General features: G+C 49.8%; 10 protein-coding genes across 10 annotated transcripts; 5 read left to right on the top strand and 5 right to left on the bottom strand.

Annotated features, from left to right (window-relative positions):
* Nucleotides 1-203: 203 nt before the first annotated feature.
* N7533_008923 (DNA-directed RNA polymerase III subunit RPC25) lies at nt 204-1,162 on the bottom strand (the record flags this gene model as incomplete). Its single annotated transcript, XM_057105573.1, has 7 exons — nt 204-248; nt 322-499; nt 565-628; nt 685-771; nt 832-928; nt 1,000-1,098; nt 1,151-1,162. The coding sequence occupies 7 exons, from the start codon at nt 1,160-1,162 to the stop codon at nt 204-206; spliced, it is 582 nt and encodes a 193-aa protein (XP_056957022.1).
* Nucleotides 1,163-1,566: 404 nt separating this feature from the next.
* N7533_008922 (uncharacterized protein) lies at nt 1,567-1,992 on the top strand (the record flags this gene model as incomplete). Its single annotated transcript, XM_057105572.1, has 1 exon — nt 1,567-1,992. One exon carries the CDS (start codon nt 1,567-1,569, stop codon nt 1,990-1,992), a length of 426 nt encoding a protein of 141 aa, XP_056957021.1.
* An 81-nt stretch (nt 1,993-2,073) lies between these two features.
* Nucleotides 2,074-3,778, top strand: N7533_008921 (CCCH zinc finger protein; the record flags this gene model as incomplete). Its single annotated transcript, XM_057105571.1, has 2 exons — nt 2,074-3,496; nt 3,552-3,778. 2 exons carry the CDS (start codon nt 2,074-2,076, stop codon nt 3,776-3,778), a joined length of 1,650 nt encoding a protein of 549 aa, XP_056957020.1.
* A 1,182-nt stretch (nt 3,779-4,960) lies between these two features.
* Nucleotides 4,961-5,813, top strand: N7533_008920 (GPI anchored serine-threonine rich family protein; the record flags this gene model as incomplete). The annotated part of the gene is made up of 2 exons (XM_057105570.1): nt 4,961-5,168; nt 5,293-5,813. The coding sequence occupies 2 exons, from the start codon at nt 4,961-4,963 to the stop codon at nt 5,811-5,813; spliced, it is 729 nt and encodes a 242-aa protein (XP_056957019.1).
* Nucleotides 5,814-8,119: 2,306 nt separating this feature from the next.
* On the top strand, nt 8,120-9,304 carry N7533_008919 (uncharacterized protein; the record flags this gene model as incomplete). Its single annotated transcript, XM_057105569.1, has 3 exons — nt 8,120-8,374; nt 8,448-8,749; nt 8,818-9,304. 3 exons carry the CDS (start codon nt 8,120-8,122, stop codon nt 9,302-9,304), a joined length of 1,044 nt encoding a protein of 347 aa, XP_056957018.1.
* Nucleotides 9,305-10,099: 795 nt separating this feature from the next.
* On the bottom strand, nt 10,100-10,522 carry N7533_008918 (uncharacterized protein; the record flags this gene model as incomplete). The annotated part of the gene is made up of 1 exon (XM_057105568.1): nt 10,100-10,522. One exon carries the CDS (start codon nt 10,520-10,522, stop codon nt 10,100-10,102), a length of 423 nt encoding a protein of 140 aa, XP_056957017.1.
* A 6-nt stretch (nt 10,523-10,528) lies between these two features.
* On the bottom strand, nt 10,529-10,843 carry N7533_008917 (uncharacterized protein; the record flags this gene model as incomplete). Its single annotated transcript, XM_057105567.1, has 2 exons — nt 10,529-10,763; nt 10,818-10,843. The coding sequence occupies 2 exons, from the start codon at nt 10,841-10,843 to the stop codon at nt 10,529-10,531; spliced, it is 261 nt and encodes an 86-aa protein (XP_056957016.1).
* A 673-nt stretch (nt 10,844-11,516) lies between these two features.
* On the bottom strand, nt 11,517-12,979 carry N7533_008916 (uncharacterized protein; the record flags this gene model as incomplete). The annotated part of the gene is made up of 4 exons (XM_057105566.1): nt 11,517-12,090; nt 12,156-12,547; nt 12,639-12,746; nt 12,818-12,979. The coding sequence occupies 4 exons, from the start codon at nt 12,977-12,979 to the stop codon at nt 11,517-11,519; spliced, it is 1,236 nt and encodes a 411-aa protein (XP_056957015.1).
* Nucleotides 12,980-15,444: 2,465 nt separating this feature from the next.
* Nucleotides 15,445-16,038, bottom strand: N7533_008915 (uncharacterized protein; the record flags this gene model as incomplete). The annotated part of the gene is made up of 1 exon (XM_057105565.1): nt 15,445-16,038. One exon carries the CDS (start codon nt 16,036-16,038, stop codon nt 15,445-15,447), a length of 594 nt encoding a protein of 197 aa, XP_056957014.1.
* Nucleotides 16,039-16,852: 814 nt separating this feature from the next.
* On the top strand, nt 16,853-17,806 carry N7533_008914 (alpha/beta fold hydrolase; the record flags this gene model as incomplete). The annotated part of the gene is made up of 1 exon (XM_057105564.1): nt 16,853-17,806. The coding sequence occupies one exon, from the start codon at nt 16,853-16,855 to the stop codon at nt 17,804-17,806; it is 954 nt and encodes a 317-aa protein (XP_056957013.1).

Here is a 17,806-nt window from a genome sequence, read left to right as displayed (position 1 = left end):
GTACGTAGAATATGGTATCTACACATTAGATGCTGTGATATTTTGAATCGATTTTGCGCCGTTGGTCTCCGCTCGACCGCCGACATGGGTATCTAATTTTTGATGAAATAAATGTAAAAAGCCCGTATCCCACTACTAGCAAGACAGAGATGTGAAAGGTGATAGACCCAGGTTTCGATAGGAGTAAACATATAGAAGCTTCCTCACCACCAGGTGATGGGACCTAAACCAGCCATTTGCATTGAGCCCTATAGATTAAATTAGTATGTGAAGGCAGATGGTGGAGATACTGGTTTCAATTCCCGCCTGGGAGAGACATACAATAATCGCATATGGTGACTTGCGATCTGAGGTGGGTCCGTCCACGAGCTCGGGGGCGTTGGGGATCTGATCGTGCCATTCTTCCGCTTCGACGCGGAATCGGACGACTTCGCCCACATCGAAGTAGAAGCTTGAGCCTTCTTCGTTCTCCCAAATCCATACTTGATCGGCATAATCACTATCTTGAATTAGTAATGTGTCAAGGCAGAATTTGCTTGAATTAAGAATTGGGAAATCACTCACAATCTAGCACCCGGCATAAGAAGCTCCGGGGGAATCAAGATATCGTTAAAGAACTCGACAGCAACTGCAAGGAACCAGGTCAGTCTAGGCTTCGAAAATGACTCCATAGCGATGACATACTCTTAATACCGTGTTCAGTTCCACTGGAAATCTTGCCCATCACGATTTCGCCCTTGAAAGGTCGGAACACAATCACGCGGAATTTAACTATCAAGAAGTTAGCATTGGCAATGTCACCAGTACAAGTCTGGAGAGGTTTCAACGTACCATTTACATTCACCAAACCAGTTCCATGGCCAATCAAGCCATCGGAAGACTCCAAAAGATCATAAAAGCTGACGCATAGACCGACTTTTTGAATTACCTAGAAGGAACGGATCAGATACCAACCGGAAAAGCGGAAATGGACCGAGCTGGCCCGGATTGGGCACGTACTTTGTTCGCATATTTCTCATTAATGTTGTCCTCGATCGCCACAGCGCTGAGCTTCGAAAAATCCTCAGGCGAGATCTGGATGAGATCGGAGATCGTGGTCTAGTGCAGTCAGTGAAAAGATATCCCGTTTCAGGCCGCGGCTTCAACTTACAAGGATAAACATGGTGGCAGCGATCCAGTGGGACGAAAAAGACCTTTAAGAGATAACCAGAGGTCTGCGAGACTCGCAGAGTTCCAATATCATTCCAGGCCCGTGCTGCGATGCCCTGCACAGAAGAGGAACCAAAAAGCCTGTCGCCAATCAAGCGGCCCGGTGGATACTGTCACGTGACCACAAACTGTCAGAACTGAGCGAAAGCTAAGAAAACTCCAAGCGCAACTTCGATTCTAGTTTTTTCTAGCTACATTTTTTTTCTGCGCGTGATGGTGTAGACCGATCACACGGTGGGACTATCCGAGGGATCATGAGTTCCCAGGGATTTTCGTTCCCTCCGCCACCACCTCCTCCGCCAGTTCCCCAGGCTTCTGCCTCCGCCCATCCTCCAGCGCCGCATGGTCAACACTGGAATGCCCGCGGCGCCGGACGAGGACGTGGGCGAGGCCAGGGAAATCGAGGCCGAGGTGGAAATCACGCTTCAAATGGGAATCGCCAGCAATACCAAAATCAGAACAACAACCACAGCAACAACACCCCGAGCTACAACTACGCGGCTGCGAACTACGGCTATCCATCTCAACCAGTGTCGGCGACGTCGTACATGGCCCCGCCCTTCCCTCACACGCAATCAAATTTTCAACATCCTCAAAATACGCCCTCCTACCAATCTCCGCAACCCTTTCACCAACCCGCTGGATCGGCTCCCTATCAACCTCTCCCCCACTACCCTACAACTCCCAACCTTACGCCTTCCGCATCCTACCCTCCGCAATCTACACAGCCCTACCCGTCAAATGTCCCGCATCAACATGGGTCGCCGCCGAACAACCCCATAGTAATGGGCTCGGTGCCTTGGGGCTCTGATGTACCGCCTGCTGCCCCGGCACCATACGGGGGAGCAACACCCAACCACGGGCATGGACATGGACATGGAGGACACGGACGAGGGCCATGGCCTTCCCACCCGCCGAGCAATCATAATAATCACGGTCCCAAATCAAGACCTCCCCACAAGCGCGACCACTCCGCTGCATTTAATAAACCCCAGTCCACCGCGCCGCGAACTCCAGCAGCACCCGCAGTCCCAAGTTTCGGCAACCCATTACCATGCAAACCGCCCCCCCGCAGCAGATGTGAATGCGAACGCGACTCGGAAACCGAAGAAGCGCAAGCGAAAACACAATCAACTCGGCCTAACCCCCAAGACGGAGGACCACGAGTCCAGCGAGGACGAAGAAGACGCGGATGAAGAATCAAAGTTAGCGCAAGGTGGTGCCGGCGGCTCCGAATCCGCCCCGCTCCAATTCTCCTACAAAGGACGAACAGCTACCTTGCAATCATCCGCAGATATCGCAGCGTGGATCGCAGAGCGGCGGAAGAAATTCCCCACCGCGGAACGTGTCGAGGAGAAGAAGAAGGTTGCACAGGAAGCCAAGGATGCGCGTGACGCAGTCCGGCGCGAGAAAATGAACGAACGGGCGAAAATGAATGGGAAGGCTGCCGCGGCGGGGGCGGGCGATAATAACAAAGACAACAAAGAGAAGTCAAAGGGAATTCAAAAGCCTGCCGCGGATAACCTTAATGCAGACCCGGCATTGGATGCCGCGATGAAAGCGCAGCGCAAGGCCGATAAGATTCGGCGTAATCTGGACCGCGAGCAGAAGCGCTTTGCTAAAGCGGAAGCTGAAGCCGAAGCTGCTCGTCTCAAGGTCGCCGCTCTACAGAAACAACTGGGATCGGATCAAAATCCCATGCAGAAGGACGTCGGTGGCGACGAGAATGGGACTGGTACTGATGGCCACGTTGTTGCCGGACCGAATGTCGACATGCTACCCGAGCTAGAGATAGCTGAAGCCTCGGATCCCATGACCATCGATCTGACGGACAAGCCTTTGGAGCCGGGTGCTTTGACCGCCGCCGCTAAACCTGTTCCTACGGGGGTGGGCTTGGGAACTATTGACGTGGCTGATCAGGTGGATGGACCCATGGATCTCGTGTCCGAGGCTGAAGCTTCGAGACATGGGAGCGACTGGACCTCATCTAGTGGCTCCGAGTCGAGCTTAGACTCGGATCGTGATAGCGGGAGTGAAAGTGAAAGTGACAGCGATAGCGACAGTGACGGCGACTCCGCTCCCGAGCAGGCGAGCAGCCGACGACAGGGACCCGAGAAGGTTCTTCCGCCACCTCGCGAAGGCAAGAAGCAATTGTGCCGGCACTTTGCTCGCAGCGGGAAGTGTAATCGCGGAGATCAATGCAGTTTCTCACATGACGTGGGCGAACGACGAAAAGCGAAGCCGGAAAAGAAGGAGAAGGGGCGCAAGGGACTTCTCTCTGCTGTGAGTAATAGTAATTCGGGCTGCATGAGCACCTGTACCTCCACCTGCATCTGCACCAGGTACCCCAGACCCCGCCGGGAACCCCCCCCTACACTACAAACGATATACTAACAAGTACTTTCTACAGCTACTGGACCGGCAAAAGGAAGACGAGGATCGGCGGGCAATGGAAGTCATTGCCTGGCTGGGAGAAAATGGTCTTTTGGAAGAGCCGAAAGGTTCAACCTGTGGAACTGGAACTGGGACCATCGGGACAGACGCCCCGCAATCGGATATCCCTATTTAGTGGTCCACCAAGCGAAGGGAAGGGAGATAATATACCAAAATATGTGCATATCAATTGATGAGGACGATTCCACGTTTTCTTTTTGTCTTTTTGTTTTTTTTTTTCTTTCTTTTGTGCATCCCCCATCTGTACGACATGGATCCCCTGTTGAAAACCAAAAGGGAACAGAAAGGGGGAAGGGGGAAAGGGAAGCAGCCCAAATTCCAACTGTCGTCCCCGTCCCGCGTGGCGGGTGAGCCCCAAAATGATAAACATTCAATTGCGCATCTTCATTTCGACGCAGAGTGGCAGTAACTACTACTGTACGAGTACAGAGTAGACTCGGGGATAAACACCAACACCAGCTAGAATGAGGCTAAGAAAAGCGCTAAGAATAGGGTGCCCCATAAACGAAGAACGGAGCAGCGAAAAAGGGCAAAATCCGACCCTTAGTCCCCTACGTCGTTCGTTCATAAAAATAGGCCATCTTTTTTTCCCATTTTTTCCGAGTCACCAACAGAGTCCCACCGAGTGTTCCCCCACAGGATTTTGTGCCCGAAATGTCTGCCTAGGCTAGATCCTACCAGGCTGCCAGGGCACTCGAAGTGCAATCTCCTCTTTCCCCCCACTTCATTAAGGTACTTTGCAAGCGAGGGATATGAGTGGCTAGCAATACTGCCAAGCACCCCCCCAACACTCGATTTCGGACCAATGCGAGGCTCGTGGCTGCTGGTGGATGCTCGTGGATGCTCGTGGCGGCGATCCACGAGCAAAATCCGCATTCCATGGGTGAACACTGGCCAGCCTCTTCCTGATATCTCCTAGCGTACACCCACAAAGGGATTAGCATGGCTTAAACTAGCCAAGCTTAGACTAGACCAGGTGAACCCAAGTAACTTCCAAGGTGATTGCCAATCTGCTAGTGCCGGCGCCTTCCTAGGTGGGTAGAGGAGGAGGTCACTCGGCTGTCTGTTATAATGTTCGATTTCCCTGCCCTTCCGGGAGGGGGCGAAGCTACGCCTCTTTTTGCCCTTTTTGCCCTTTTTGCCTTTCGCTTCGCTTCCTACACTCCTTTTTTTAGATCCATCTTGGACTGAAAGTCCCTGCCTCTCCTTAACTCTTAACTTCCACTCTTTCGCTCTTTCAGAGATATCCGTCAATCCCTTGTACTCAACCCCCATATCCAGTACTACTACTATCATCATGCGTTTCTTCATCGTGACTTCGCTCCTGGCTGCTCTGGCTGCTGCCACCAGTACCGACAATGACTTCAGCAACCCCGCTGGTGGTTACTCCTTCACTGCTGGATCTTCTACCACCCTGACTTGGGACCACAAGGTTGGCAGCACCGTCACCCTGCGTCTGCAGTCCGGTTCTATCACCACCGCTACCTCGGGAACTGTCATTGCCTGTAAGTCCCCGAATCTCCGAGGTGTATATGCGAGTGATGTACCCCGTGAAGGATATATCATATCACAACGCGCCGAGAACCCTTGCGGGAAAGTGACCCGTCGGAACTAACACGCGACTCACAGCCAACATTGACAACACCGGTTCCTTTACCTGGACTGTGCCCAAGAACCTGGTCAAGGGCAAGGAGTACACCATTGAGATCATCAACGACGACGATACCAGCGAATACAACTTCCTCCCATACTTCACCGTCGCTGGTGCCACCGGCGCGGCATCTACTTCCACCGCTGCCTCGACCACCACTGAGGCCTCGACCACCAGCACTACTGAGGCATCCACTACCAGCACCAGCACTAGCACCGAAGCCACCACCACCACCACCACCGAGGCTAGTACCACCGAGGCCAGCACTACTACCACCTCCACAGCTGCCAAGACCACTGCCACCACCTTGACCAAGGCTTCCAGCTCGGCTGCTACTACCACCACTTCCTCCGAGTCCACCACCACCGCATCCACCAGCAGCGCCAGCTCGTCTTCCGCCTCCGCCTCCGCCACCGCTGTGCCCGGTAACGGCGCCGGTGTCAACCGCGTTTCTAGCGCCATGTTGGCTCTGGTTGCCGGTGCGATCGCGATGATGTAAGGTCATTGTTTACGGGTTACGGAAACGGATTTGTTAGGATTTATCGGTCATTGTCATTGTTAATTGTCTCTGTTTTTTTTTTCGTCACGTCTTGTACAGCCCATGTCTTGATATCTTACCTTCTTCTCTTTTTAATGCCGGCCTAGCTTTGCACAGAATTACGCCGGGCCGGTTTAATGTATATGTGTTTCTATATGTGGCAGTGGAACTTCGATACCTGTTCCACGGGGGAATCTTGGAATAAAATCAATCTTACAACATCATAATATTAATTCCTGTCGTGGGTCCCAGTGATGTGGTGATACCCGTATTTTGAGTTGGGGGCCAACTCAAACTCAAGCCAAAATTGAACTCACGCGTGATAACCATTAATTTCCCCGACTTCCAATTCCGCCCCAAACGGCGGTCTGGATCAATTCTTTTTTTTTTTTCTAATTACTCCGTAGTGTTCCTCCGATCAACGTGGGTCTCGCAAATGAGCTTGAATTTACGACCCTCGCGGCACTTTAATTGAATCGGAAGAAATTGCACGGTTGTTCCGGGGCGCAGTCAAATATCGCCTTTGTATTCGGGCCTACCTACCACACAAAGAGGGGGAAAACTGCAAAATCCCTCAATGATCGCGACTGTCATAAAACCAGGCACTAGACAGAGCAGTCGAGCCAACTAGCCTGCGAGCAACTGCATGCATGTACTCCGTCGGTGTTCCCACCCTGCTTTTCCTTCCCTTCCAACCAATAGTCGGACTAGAGCAAGGGCGGGGAAATATGGGTAATGAGGATCAACAGAAGTGGAGACTCAACGGCTTAGCGGGCGATAGTCGCGGAATCGCACTCGCTTTGATGTTTTTGTTCCCGTTGCTCCAGGCTAGAGTTAGTGCGCTCCACTCGGCTGATTGGATGCGATGTCGGAATCGTATCTGATATCGGTAGATGACGTCGGGATGCAAATCTTGTCTTACCTTTAATATTTGAGTATGTAATCAGACTGTTGGATCGATGCTCGCCTCAAGACGATGTGTACAAGTTACGTTACTTAGTCACGTTTGTGCAGCTGCGATGTACGAAGGATCCGAGTCAATACTGCATGAACCCAGTTAGCCGATCTGACGTCTCCCTTCAGGCGTCCAGGCACACACACACACACACCGGAGAGCTAGCTGTGCCTGACCTGACTCTGGGTCTCTGACTCTGCTGCCTCCGCCACGACAAAATTTCAATCGTCGGATCTTGGTTACACGTTATTGGCATCTCGACTAGCTCAGCCTCGCACTTCCATCATCCTTTACATATGTACCTAGGATCTGTGTCTACGCATTGTAATTCCTATCAAATATGCCCGTGGTCTGCTGCCTGCCAGTGTCTCTTTGCGCAGAAAATGAGAAATAGGTTTTCTGAAGATCGTATAGATTTCAGGACAGCGAGCATTAGAATGCATAGACTGTTTTCGTTCATGCAATTCTCACCGCATAAAGATGGGTCGGTCTCGATTCAATCCTCACCCCATCTCCATCTCGCATCCACATCAAGGGATTCCCCGTCATCACAGCACACCGTCATCCACTGGCAACACCTTCCCCCTGGAAGCAAGGATCATCGATAAATGGGCTTGGAACAACCACCTCGTGTTGACGCCGCAAGGGCGGACGAACATATGATGCTGCCCGCGGCTATTTACGTACCAAGAGCCGGAGTGAAGGGATACGGCGTATCCATCTGTACGGAGTAGTGGATGAAGGGCATGCTTTATTCACCTACCGACTCTGATCAGTCGAAGTGACAGGAAGGAAAAGTGACTGCCTACATGTGAGATATGCCGCAGATCCGGACCCTAGATCCCAGATTGAATTGTGATTGGTCAATGGGCACCATTGCATGGGCTTAGGGCATGGCTCACTACAGTTCTGTATCCATAGCTGCATTTACCTTGCAGCCCAGCCCAGCCAAAAAAAACTTGAATGGGCCGGCTGTTGCCCTTCCATTCCATCCCTGTACAACCATGCGACAGCAGTGCCAACGATGACAGTTCGGTTTGCAATGATCGACCCGCCGGCCCTCCTTCTGTGCATAAGCTGGTGATCCGATGGGCGCGGTGTGGTGTGGTGTTTGTCTTTGTGGGGGGCTATAAATGAGCCCTGCGTCCCAATTGACATTGCGATATGGATCAGTGAGCGCTTCTTTGAACAGAAAACTCTTCTCCTGGCAAGAAAGAAGTGAAGCAGTTCTAGTCTGGAATCTTTCTAGCTAGTCCATTTGCCCAATCAGATCTTACTTCTGCCTAGCTCGGTCACATCACATCACATCACCATGCCATCTAGCATCTACCTCGCTGCCTCAGCCGCAGCCCTACTGGGCTTCGCGCAGATCTCCCAGGCGCAGACGAACATCACCTCTCACGCCTGTGCCTCCGGCTCGGAATACACCTCCTGCAACCGCAAGGTAGCAGATGACTGGAGCTCCTGCATCCGCAACTGCAACGGTAATGGGAACTGTATCGTCGATTGCGGATGTATTTCTCACCAGGCCTATATCAACTGTATGGCGCAGACATGCTGGAACCAGGTACGTCCATTCACCCACCCCACAGCCATGGCCAATGCCAATGCCAGAAAACAATCACTAACCCGGCGCCTAGGTCTACTCATGCGAATACCAACTCTTCGTCCAACAATACTTCGCCATCTGCCCCAGCGCCTCCGAACCGATCCCCTTCTGGCCAGCCCCCGACAACGCCCCAAACCGCTGCTCCTGCGATCTAGGCAAAGTCATCCAGTCCACCCTCACAGCCCGCAATGAACAAATCTCCTGCATCAAGAACGTCACCAGTCAAACCCTAGACAAAATCCCCAGCGATCTGGGCGATCTCTCAAACCTGCCCAATGGTCTCAGACATCGGCAAGCAAGCTTCCGACTGCGCCTGCTGCGGCGCCAGCGCCAGTATCTCCGCGTGCGTTATCTCCCCTGCCCACAAAATCAAAGATCCAAAACTAATTCTCCCACTGCAGCTCCTGGGAGGTATGCCCAAACACGGAACCAACCCTCGCAGGCGCCGACCTCTGGCCCCTATTCTTCCCCTCCGACCTACCAAACCTGTACACCTCAGTTCCAAACTGGGCCTGGTCAAGCTGTGACTCAACCCTCAAGGACACAGACTGCAAGAAAATCGGCTTCACAGACTCATCAGACAAGTTCTACCGACCAGGCGACTTGCCGTCAAACGGGACGTCGACGCTGCGCAATGTTGGCGGCACGGTGACCGCGCCGCCGAGCGGGACGGTCCTTACTTGGTCGCAGTCTTCGACTTCGTGGACTGTTACGGCGACTGGGTATGATCGCAAGGCGGTTTCTAGTCAGAGTGAGTATCGGGCTACGGCTACGGGGACGGATGTGTTTGAGACGCAGACTGGTACGAATGTTGCGAATGGATATGCTGCGACGCCTGTTGCGGCGATGTTTGCTGGTGTGGGTGTTGTTGGGGCTTTGATGATGTGAGAGGTTTGAGTTATTGTTTGACTTTTGAACTTTGGAGGAGGGGGTCCTTTTTATCGTGATATCTTATGGGTTTCTTTTGTTGTGGGATATTTTGATGTTATTTAGGTAGATTGTGCTAGAATGGGGGGTGGGAGGTGGTTGTCTCCTTGTTCGGGATGCTTTACGCTGCTATTATGATTTCAAGTTGGCCATTGAGATGGACTTGGCGAGGGGTATGCGATGAGGACGATTGATCTATGGGATATGGATTCTATGATGCATTGATGATTTGGTAAATTGCCCTGGTGGGTTAGGTCAAAGAGCTTATTTATGAATGGGCTTGTGAACATATAATGCTGTGGACAGATTTCTTGAATTTGACGATGATGTTTATAACTCTGCTACCAGTAGACTTCAAATTCCAAGGTTGTTTCAAGTTGTTGCCCAGGTGGCCGCTGCTTAGCCTTCACCTCGCCACCGATGCCTCTAACCGTGGGTTAGGAGGTGTCTTGTTTCAACTTCGCGATAAACCTCCCGGCACTATCTCAGCGCTCTCGACTACTGCCCAGGTGCCGCTAGGCCTAATCCCGCACTCCCCACGCATATAGACCGAAACTAGAGGACTGTGCCCCAATCATACCGTCGTGATATTCATACAGCGAAATGAAACATGGAACTGTAAGCACTTTTGGAGCTCGGCTTTCCGATTTTAAAACCTTTTCCTCCACTTGTCACAGACTTGGCCCGCAAGGAGTTGATTTCCTGAAGGCGAGATATAAAGCAGTTGAGCGAGGGGCATTTCAACACGCGTATCATTCAGATATTCAAGTTCTTGAGGTTCAATCGACTTCCGCTGGGGCCAGTTATGTTCCTCTTAGGTTGGGTGGGCTCGCCGTCTGCTCGACTTGGGAGTTCCCAACCCCGGTGATATATCCTCCAGAATCTATCGAATCGAGACAGAATACTGGTGAGCCCAGTCCGACAGAGCTCGCCGAACGCATTGCCAGCCTCCCAAGAGGACCACTCACGGGCTTGGTCCTTTATCACCTTTTGCACAGTATCGTCAAAGTGCTGAAGGTGGTCCGTAAGGAATGCTGGTGCTTCCCTTGAGCCCTCATTGAGACTTGGGTGGGTAGGGAACTGCTTGATAACTTCTGATAACGCCATCTCCTCACTCAACTGCTGTGGGCCGAAGAACCTAGGCTGGAACCCGAAGAGCCTCTGGCATGGGCTATACATCTCATCTCAACTCTTCCAATTCCTCTGCGGCTGCGCATTCTTCCTCAAAAGGGCTACGGGGGGCAGTACCACGGCAGGGCCACACTCCTGCTCCTGGGTCTTGGAGGAGATCGGGACAGTGTGAAACTCATTGAACTTGACTTGCGCCAATACGATCATTGCTGGATCTGTGTTCAAGTTGTCCACTCGCAGCAAGTTACGGGGCTGCTGCTCTGTCGGACTAGGTTCACCACCTGGGCACCTGGGCAGTATCATGATCCTGTCTCGATTCGAAGGATTCTGGAGGATATCTCACAGGGGTTGAGATCCGTTCGCAACCATGATGGGCATTGAGAAGACTTCATCTCCAGGGCTTCCTCATCGAGAAAATCAACCCCAATAATCAAAGTGCCATCCTGGGGGGGGGGGGGGGATCCTGCTATGAGGCTTCAGGTGGTTCGTTGATGATCTGCACACTCGCTCTTACCTTAATTGGGCCAGAATTGGACATTCTCGCATCTGAATTTTCCCATTCAGAAGGAACATCAAGACCAGCATCAAGACCAGGACTCTTTCCGTCCAAACCCAACTCCTTCGGCCATTCCAAGTTTTCTTTGCTATCAACTGATTCATCAAGGCCCAGTATTGCACCTTCAGCTTCCCCTCCTTGGTGAATGCCTTTTTGAAATCCTGCCGGATTGCCGGGGAGAACCTCGCCAAGCGTTGCACCTGAGTATCCATCAACACAATGCTCTCTGACTTGGCTCCTCCTCTTCTTCCTCCGGCTTGGGGGGGCCGTATTCGGCAGTCCCTTCAATTCCCGTTTCTTATTCTAGCACCCAGGTATAATAAACCTAATCTTAAATCTTGAAGGAACCTTGAACTTTGAAACCTTACAAGCAATCAAATATTTTGGAACCTTGGGGAACACACCTGGGCATGCACTCATGAAATCAAAGAAAACGGGCTAAAATACACGAAAGCCAAGTGAAACAATTCTGCATACAAGCAGAACTTATCTACTTCGCTCCGAAACGACCTGTGTAAATGTCGTTTGAACAGTGACACGGTTCGTCGAAGCAAAAGGGCTCATCTCTGGATACAAATCTTCCTCCCTGCTGTCCCGGTTGGAGGAGATGAAATCCCGCAATGGTGGAAGCGTCACGGTATTTATCACGCTTCCTCTTTTTCCATGTACATTCGCAGAATCCATGGCCCTTGGATTTGACTCCTTCAAGCCATCTCTGTTGAGACTGGAGAGTTGACATTCGTTATAGCCTCTTCTAGGATAGCCTCTGCTAGGACCGCGGGTGTGTCGACCGGATGACAGATTTTCGTGCCGAAGCCATCGGAAGAGGGGACGGAGGGTGAAAAGACTGCTGGCGGTGATTCCAAGGCCGGTTTCGATGACGGACCATATTGCTATTTGGTAGGTAGAATCTTGAGAAATATTAGTGTCTGCCTTGAATGCTTCCATCATGCCAGGAACGATGATATCCTGCCACCTGCTCGGCGGAGACCCACGTAGGAAATTTGTATCGGCATAGAAGTGGAGAAAAGGTATCCGAACAATGACTGCGACACTCGCACTATTTCAAGCATATTAGCAACCGCGACATACGACATCGAGAACCACACGTGTTGAAGATCCTACATTGCGCCCATGCTGAGAACTCCCCCAACTGCAATCTTCGTCCAATAGCTCATCTGCAACTTCCAAATGAGGAATATTGGCAATATCGCAAGTGTCAGGTCGCATACTATTGTCACACAGCTGTAAACGTATGCGACTTTGACCAGATCATTGTTAGACATGCACGTTCCTGTCTTCGAAGGATCCGCGTAATCCCAAAAGTATGAAATCGGGCGACAATCAAGTAGCAGGACCATCCAGAACATAAAGCCGACAGCTATTGTGAGTGCAATGTTGCATAGGAGAATTATCCGATGGATCTTTTCGATCGTTAATCGAAGGAGGGCGACGGCGATCGATATCTTGGCAAATACCGATGCCCAGATGTAGAATATTTGACTAAGCCACCAATACTAGAAGTAGCAGTCGTGGTTAGCTTGATTCATGGACTCGGAGAAACAGTCGAGGATGAGCATCATCTATCCCTGATTAGTTAGTACTCACTAGTAGCGCTAATCTATAAACATCGTGATCTGTGAAATCGGTTTTGTCATGACCAGCCCCGTTCTTTGCGCCTATAATTGAGCACACATTCAATACCAGAAATAGTGCCTGCAAGATAGTCAGCAAAATACAAGTCCGCTCATGTCTTTTCCTGTCCGAGTCTTCAACTGCGAACCTACCAGTGCTGAAAGCATGAGAATATCATCCCAACCGAAAGCCCGGACAACGTATAGACGCACGAAGGTTCTCATCGACACGGCCACAATAGAAAGAATCATCATGACCATGGAGATGATAAATATGGCCAGACTTGGACCCGCCAAGGGCATTTTCGAACTCATTTTGAGGGTATCACTTATCTCAATTACTTCTCCTCTTCTCATGTCTCACTTGCTGTTAAAATGGCTATAACCAGCTCTCTGATTAGATAGTCACCAATATTTTGTTGTCAAGGTCGCATTTTCAACACCGACGACCCAAAAGTCCAGCCACAAACATGAACGAGGAGTTGAATACTCTCTATAAAAGAAACTCTCGAAGAGGAGAAAGTTCAAGAGAGAGAGAGAGAGAGCGAGCGGGAGGGGAAAGTTTCAGAATCCGCGATATGGCCATGAAACTAGGGATTCTCGAAGCGACGGTCTACACACGAACCCTTTCCAAGTGGGGATTTTTCCATCAAATTGATTCGTTATCTCCTCAATTTAGCTAAGGAATCTAATACGAGCAACGACAGGCGAGATCACGCACCTAGGTTACCGGAAAGGGAAACAATCCCGTTAGATCTCCTGCCGGACTCCATCGCGCTTATGGTGCATCGCCCAATGGATGCCCCGAGAGCCGCCGCACTACTATGATCATTGCCGTAACGACTTTCCACTGCATAGGGGGAAGGTTGGACTATTTGGATGAGCTACGGCAGTAGGGTAGTATCGAGTGTCATGGGAAACGTGCGCTAAGGGGCTAGGCCCACCACCACGAACCTTCACTATTGGATTCTTTCCCCATAGACTCCATATGTATACGAACACAATACTAACTCATGATCTTGATTGTGTGGTTTGAACCTTAAGGATTCATAGATAGAAGTGCGAGAGTTATGAGCTCGTGGAGATCTTGCATAGGCGTCTGCACATTCAATATTAGTAGACCGGAAATCAAACCACGAGCAACTTGAATTCGCCAAAAAATTTATATTTGCACCGATGAGCTAACTATAGGATGAATAGAATTGCTGCTTTTTTTTGTGTCTGAGAGCATTTACTATCAGTAAAAAAGCCAGTTGTTGATTCAGGATGCAGCTTCTGGAAGTACTTCCAAGGTTTCTGAAACCCCGCCCCCAATTTAAGCTTTTCGTGAAACTCGGCATCGGCATCGGGTTTCGTGGTTGACTTTTTGACACGTGCTTGTTCATTATGCCCGACTTTAGGTTCTAGTTTGAAGATAACAATTACTTTATGAAGCTAAAAAAAACCTGCAAATGTATGTCCGGGGTGAACCGCCAAGAGCACTTTGTCCGCCAGCCTCTCTATTTCAGTATTTTCGAGCCATCAACATTGCAGTGTAAATTGAGGAACACGAGATCACCGATGTGATTAACCGCTCTCTCCAAAGTAAGTGAGGTTCGGACTTACACGACATGAGCGAGATAATCTGGAACAATACAAAAGCATGGCAGGGATAGCTCAGCGAGCCGAGGTTGCAGTGCTTCCCATCCCTACGCGACCAACCTCGAAAAAGTAGTCCACAGATTGTTATCAGCAGTATTCTATTCAAGTGCTACAGCGGTGGTACCTCGAAATGTGTCTAGATGAGCAGCGAGCCAAAAATAAGTTAGCTGGGGATTATGGGCCGTTCAAGTTCGGAACGCTTCGGACACCACACAGCGGGCAGTGAAGAATCACATGGAATTGAGACCTTCAAACGGTGTATTGGATGTCTATGGGCTTTCTTTTCCAGTTGGAAAATCATGCTACTCACTCAAAAACTGCTTCAATGAGAAGAGTTGAAAATTTTGTTGGACAAAGTTATCACAAACCTGTGAAACCTTCCTAATCGGGAAGGACCCCCTCCCTTACGACTTTCCTAACGTCATGTTCGCCATAACCAAGCTCCTAGGTTAGCTTAGTATGCATGGAGCCGGCCAAGTCAGAAGCACTCAATTCACTTGTTTTCACTGATAAAACCTGCTACAAGTCTTCATTGGCACTTAGAGTTCTCGAATGTACTCTGACCTCACGAGCTGTACATGAGCAAAAAGCGAATGTCGGTTTGAGCTTAGATGATCTTTATCATTTCGACGACAGGTCCGTTGATGCACATCAAGTAGCGAATCGCGCTAACCTCGACTGGCTCGACCATGAAATTGATACAATCTCGCGCTTGGAGCCTGATCGCAAGGTTGTGGTGTTGACTCATTACTGCCCACTAACCAACCAATGAAGATGTCATCGATCCTCTACAAGTAGACAGCAAGATTTCCTCCAGTTTTCTGATTGATCTGTTTCGTGAATGTTACTGGAAGAGTGACGTTGTGAAACTTCGGGCTTATACACAATCCAACTGTGACTTTATAGACTCCCGCCATGGGGAAAAGTGGTTTCAACCCAGACTTAATACTACTTTTTCCAAGCGGAAATCTTTCATGCGACAAAAAAGTTCGATATTTCGACAACTCTGGGACCGGTCATCTTTTTATGAGATGGGCATCAATGGTCATCTCTGCTAAGAATGATTTCGAAGGGCTAAAGTCGTCAAGGCGCTAAACGGTGAATTCAAGAGTTTGCAATCGAATTAGTCTTTGCATATTTTAAGTGTGCTCTTGTGGCAGGTGACCGCTCGAAGACAAGTTATTGCGAAGCTCGTCCAGGAGCTCGAACACCGTGGGTTCTCCCTTTTTAAGAGCACAGTAAAATGGCCTGTACTCATCTCTCAGATCTTTCTCATCAAATATATCCGTTTCGTCCATGTATTCCAGAACATATGTCATGAGCGCCATCCAGTAAGTTTCGTAACGAGTATTGTAATCTCGGCAGAGGAGGAGGATCAAAGCTTCGCAGAATCTTGCCGCACTTGGTATTCGCACGGTGAATATTCCGATGATAATTGTCCCTAACCACGGCCAGGGGCTGCTGGGGGGGAGTCTAAAGTCTGTTGAACTCAAGATATCTGGGGATTTCTCGAAACGACAAGTCGGGTGGTCTTCGAGTTCCCAGAGAGTGACAGTCTTTCGGTACAAAGAGAGCGCAAACTCATCGCTAATGGGCAAATGCTCCGAAGGACGTCGAGGCTGGAACCCATGCAAATGAGGGCAATTCAGGCGCTGCGTGCAAGGAGGAAATTCGGATTGCTCGAGGGCGCACGAGGCTGTACTTATTTTATCATCGAGAACGACAAAAGCCATATCTTAATATATCTTCAGCGATTGTACGTCCATGGGCATGGATTGGAAGAAAAGAACTTGAAGGTACAAACTTCGGTGATGATTGGTACCCCATAGATGTCAACAAATAATTGTCTCAAAAAACATTCGGTACTCCAGCAACGTTCAGTAGGCAAACAACCTGAGAATTTTCAAGCTTCTGCCTAAGTGGGCATCCTTCCCTCCCGTTTCCAAAACCTCACGAGCCTCCAGGGCATGAAAGTCACTGAGGAGACACCTGGGCATTTATTAAAGATTACCTCCAGGGTTTGCGTAGAGCGCCTTCAACTTGTGAAGTTCTATATGAATATACTTCCAAGGTTGTTTCCATGGTTACATTACAGACTCCGAGTCATAGTCAAGAAACTTGTATTTGGCTCGTAACTCATATACACTAGCGACCTACCCCTCTTTCCTGTTATTTCGCAGATAACCCACCCCCGTTTAGTCCGGAAAGTAATTTTGGAGTTTAAACAAATTTTGAACATATAATACTAAGTTCAAACTTACACGTGCAAATGGCTCGTATGTATCACAAAATGCAAGTTATAACCACCCAAAATTACAATCCTCAATTAGCAATAGATCCAGTGCGCTCAAGGTAAGGCCGAAAACAACATTTATCGCCTCTGTTGCAAAATTCCCGAACCTGATGAGCAAGTCAGCCAGATAAGGCTCCTTCAATAAGCGAGCCGCATGACTAAAAAGCAGTTGCTCGGGCATCTTTCACTTCCCCGCTCCCAATCAACTTGACCTCAATTAATTGCTACTGAATTCGAATATACACCTGTCTATAATGCAACGATTTTCTCAAATCGACTGGGACAAAGGTGATAAGAGCGGGCTTGTCTCCATTGGCTCCCACAAGCTTTATCTGTCCGTCTCGGGGCCCGATCGCAAGCCTGGGCAGCCTATCGCCATTCTCATGCAGGGCCTCGGCAGCACGATCGATGAGTGGGTTGCAGTGCGAGAGCTCGTGCTTCCATTTGCTCGATGGCTGAACTACGATCGTTCAGGGATGGGTAAAAGTGAAGGCCCGGGCCAGACACCACCAAGCATATCAGCAGCATCAGTTGCAGCAGAGCTCGATGTTCTCTTGAAGAACGCCGGCATCGAACCTCCATTCATCATTGTCGCTCACTCATGGGGAGGCTACACTTCTCGTGAGTTCCTAGAACTGAGGCCGAGCGATATCGTTGGCATGGTTTTCGTGGATTGCAATACGGAATCTCTTTTTGATAATGGTGCGTGGGGTTGGGACGTTTTCAATCCAGTCCTCGGGGAACAGGATTTTGTTGAAACTACCGGTCTTGTGACATCTCATGTTCTGTCCGAGGTGGAATGGAAGGCCGTCAAAGAAGAGCAGGCTAATCCCAGACATAAAGCCACCGAGGCCGCTGAGATGCAAGAGATGCCGAACGATAGACTGGCATTGGTTTCGAAGAAGCAACTCGAAAGACTACCTCTAAGGAATTATCCGGTCAGTGTAATCATTGCAAATACACCCGGAGATTTCCAGAAAATGTACGACTTTGGAGTGGCCGCAGGCAACGGCACAGAAGAAGAAAGGGCCTTATTTCGAAAATATCTCGATAGATGGCGCGAGATGAATGAGGACTGGCAAAGAGAACTTTTGAAACTTTCTTGTCTCAACAGATCAGTTCGTCTATGCTGCAGTCACAACGTTCAATTAGTACAGCCGCAGAGCATAGTTCAAGAGATACGGTGGGCCATGGATAGCTGCAAATAA

This window comes from Penicillium manginii (genome assembly GCF_028828005.1).
Source record: "Penicillium manginii strain IBT 31320 chromosome Unknown utg000006l:1.0-4164085.0:1.0-4166146.0, whole genome shotgun sequence".
NCBI lineage: Eukaryota > Fungi > Ascomycota > Eurotiomycetes > Eurotiales > Aspergillaceae > Penicillium > Penicillium manginii.
The sequence above is the reverse complement of the archived record's forward strand: the minus strand, read 5'-3'. Positions and strand labels throughout refer to the sequence as shown.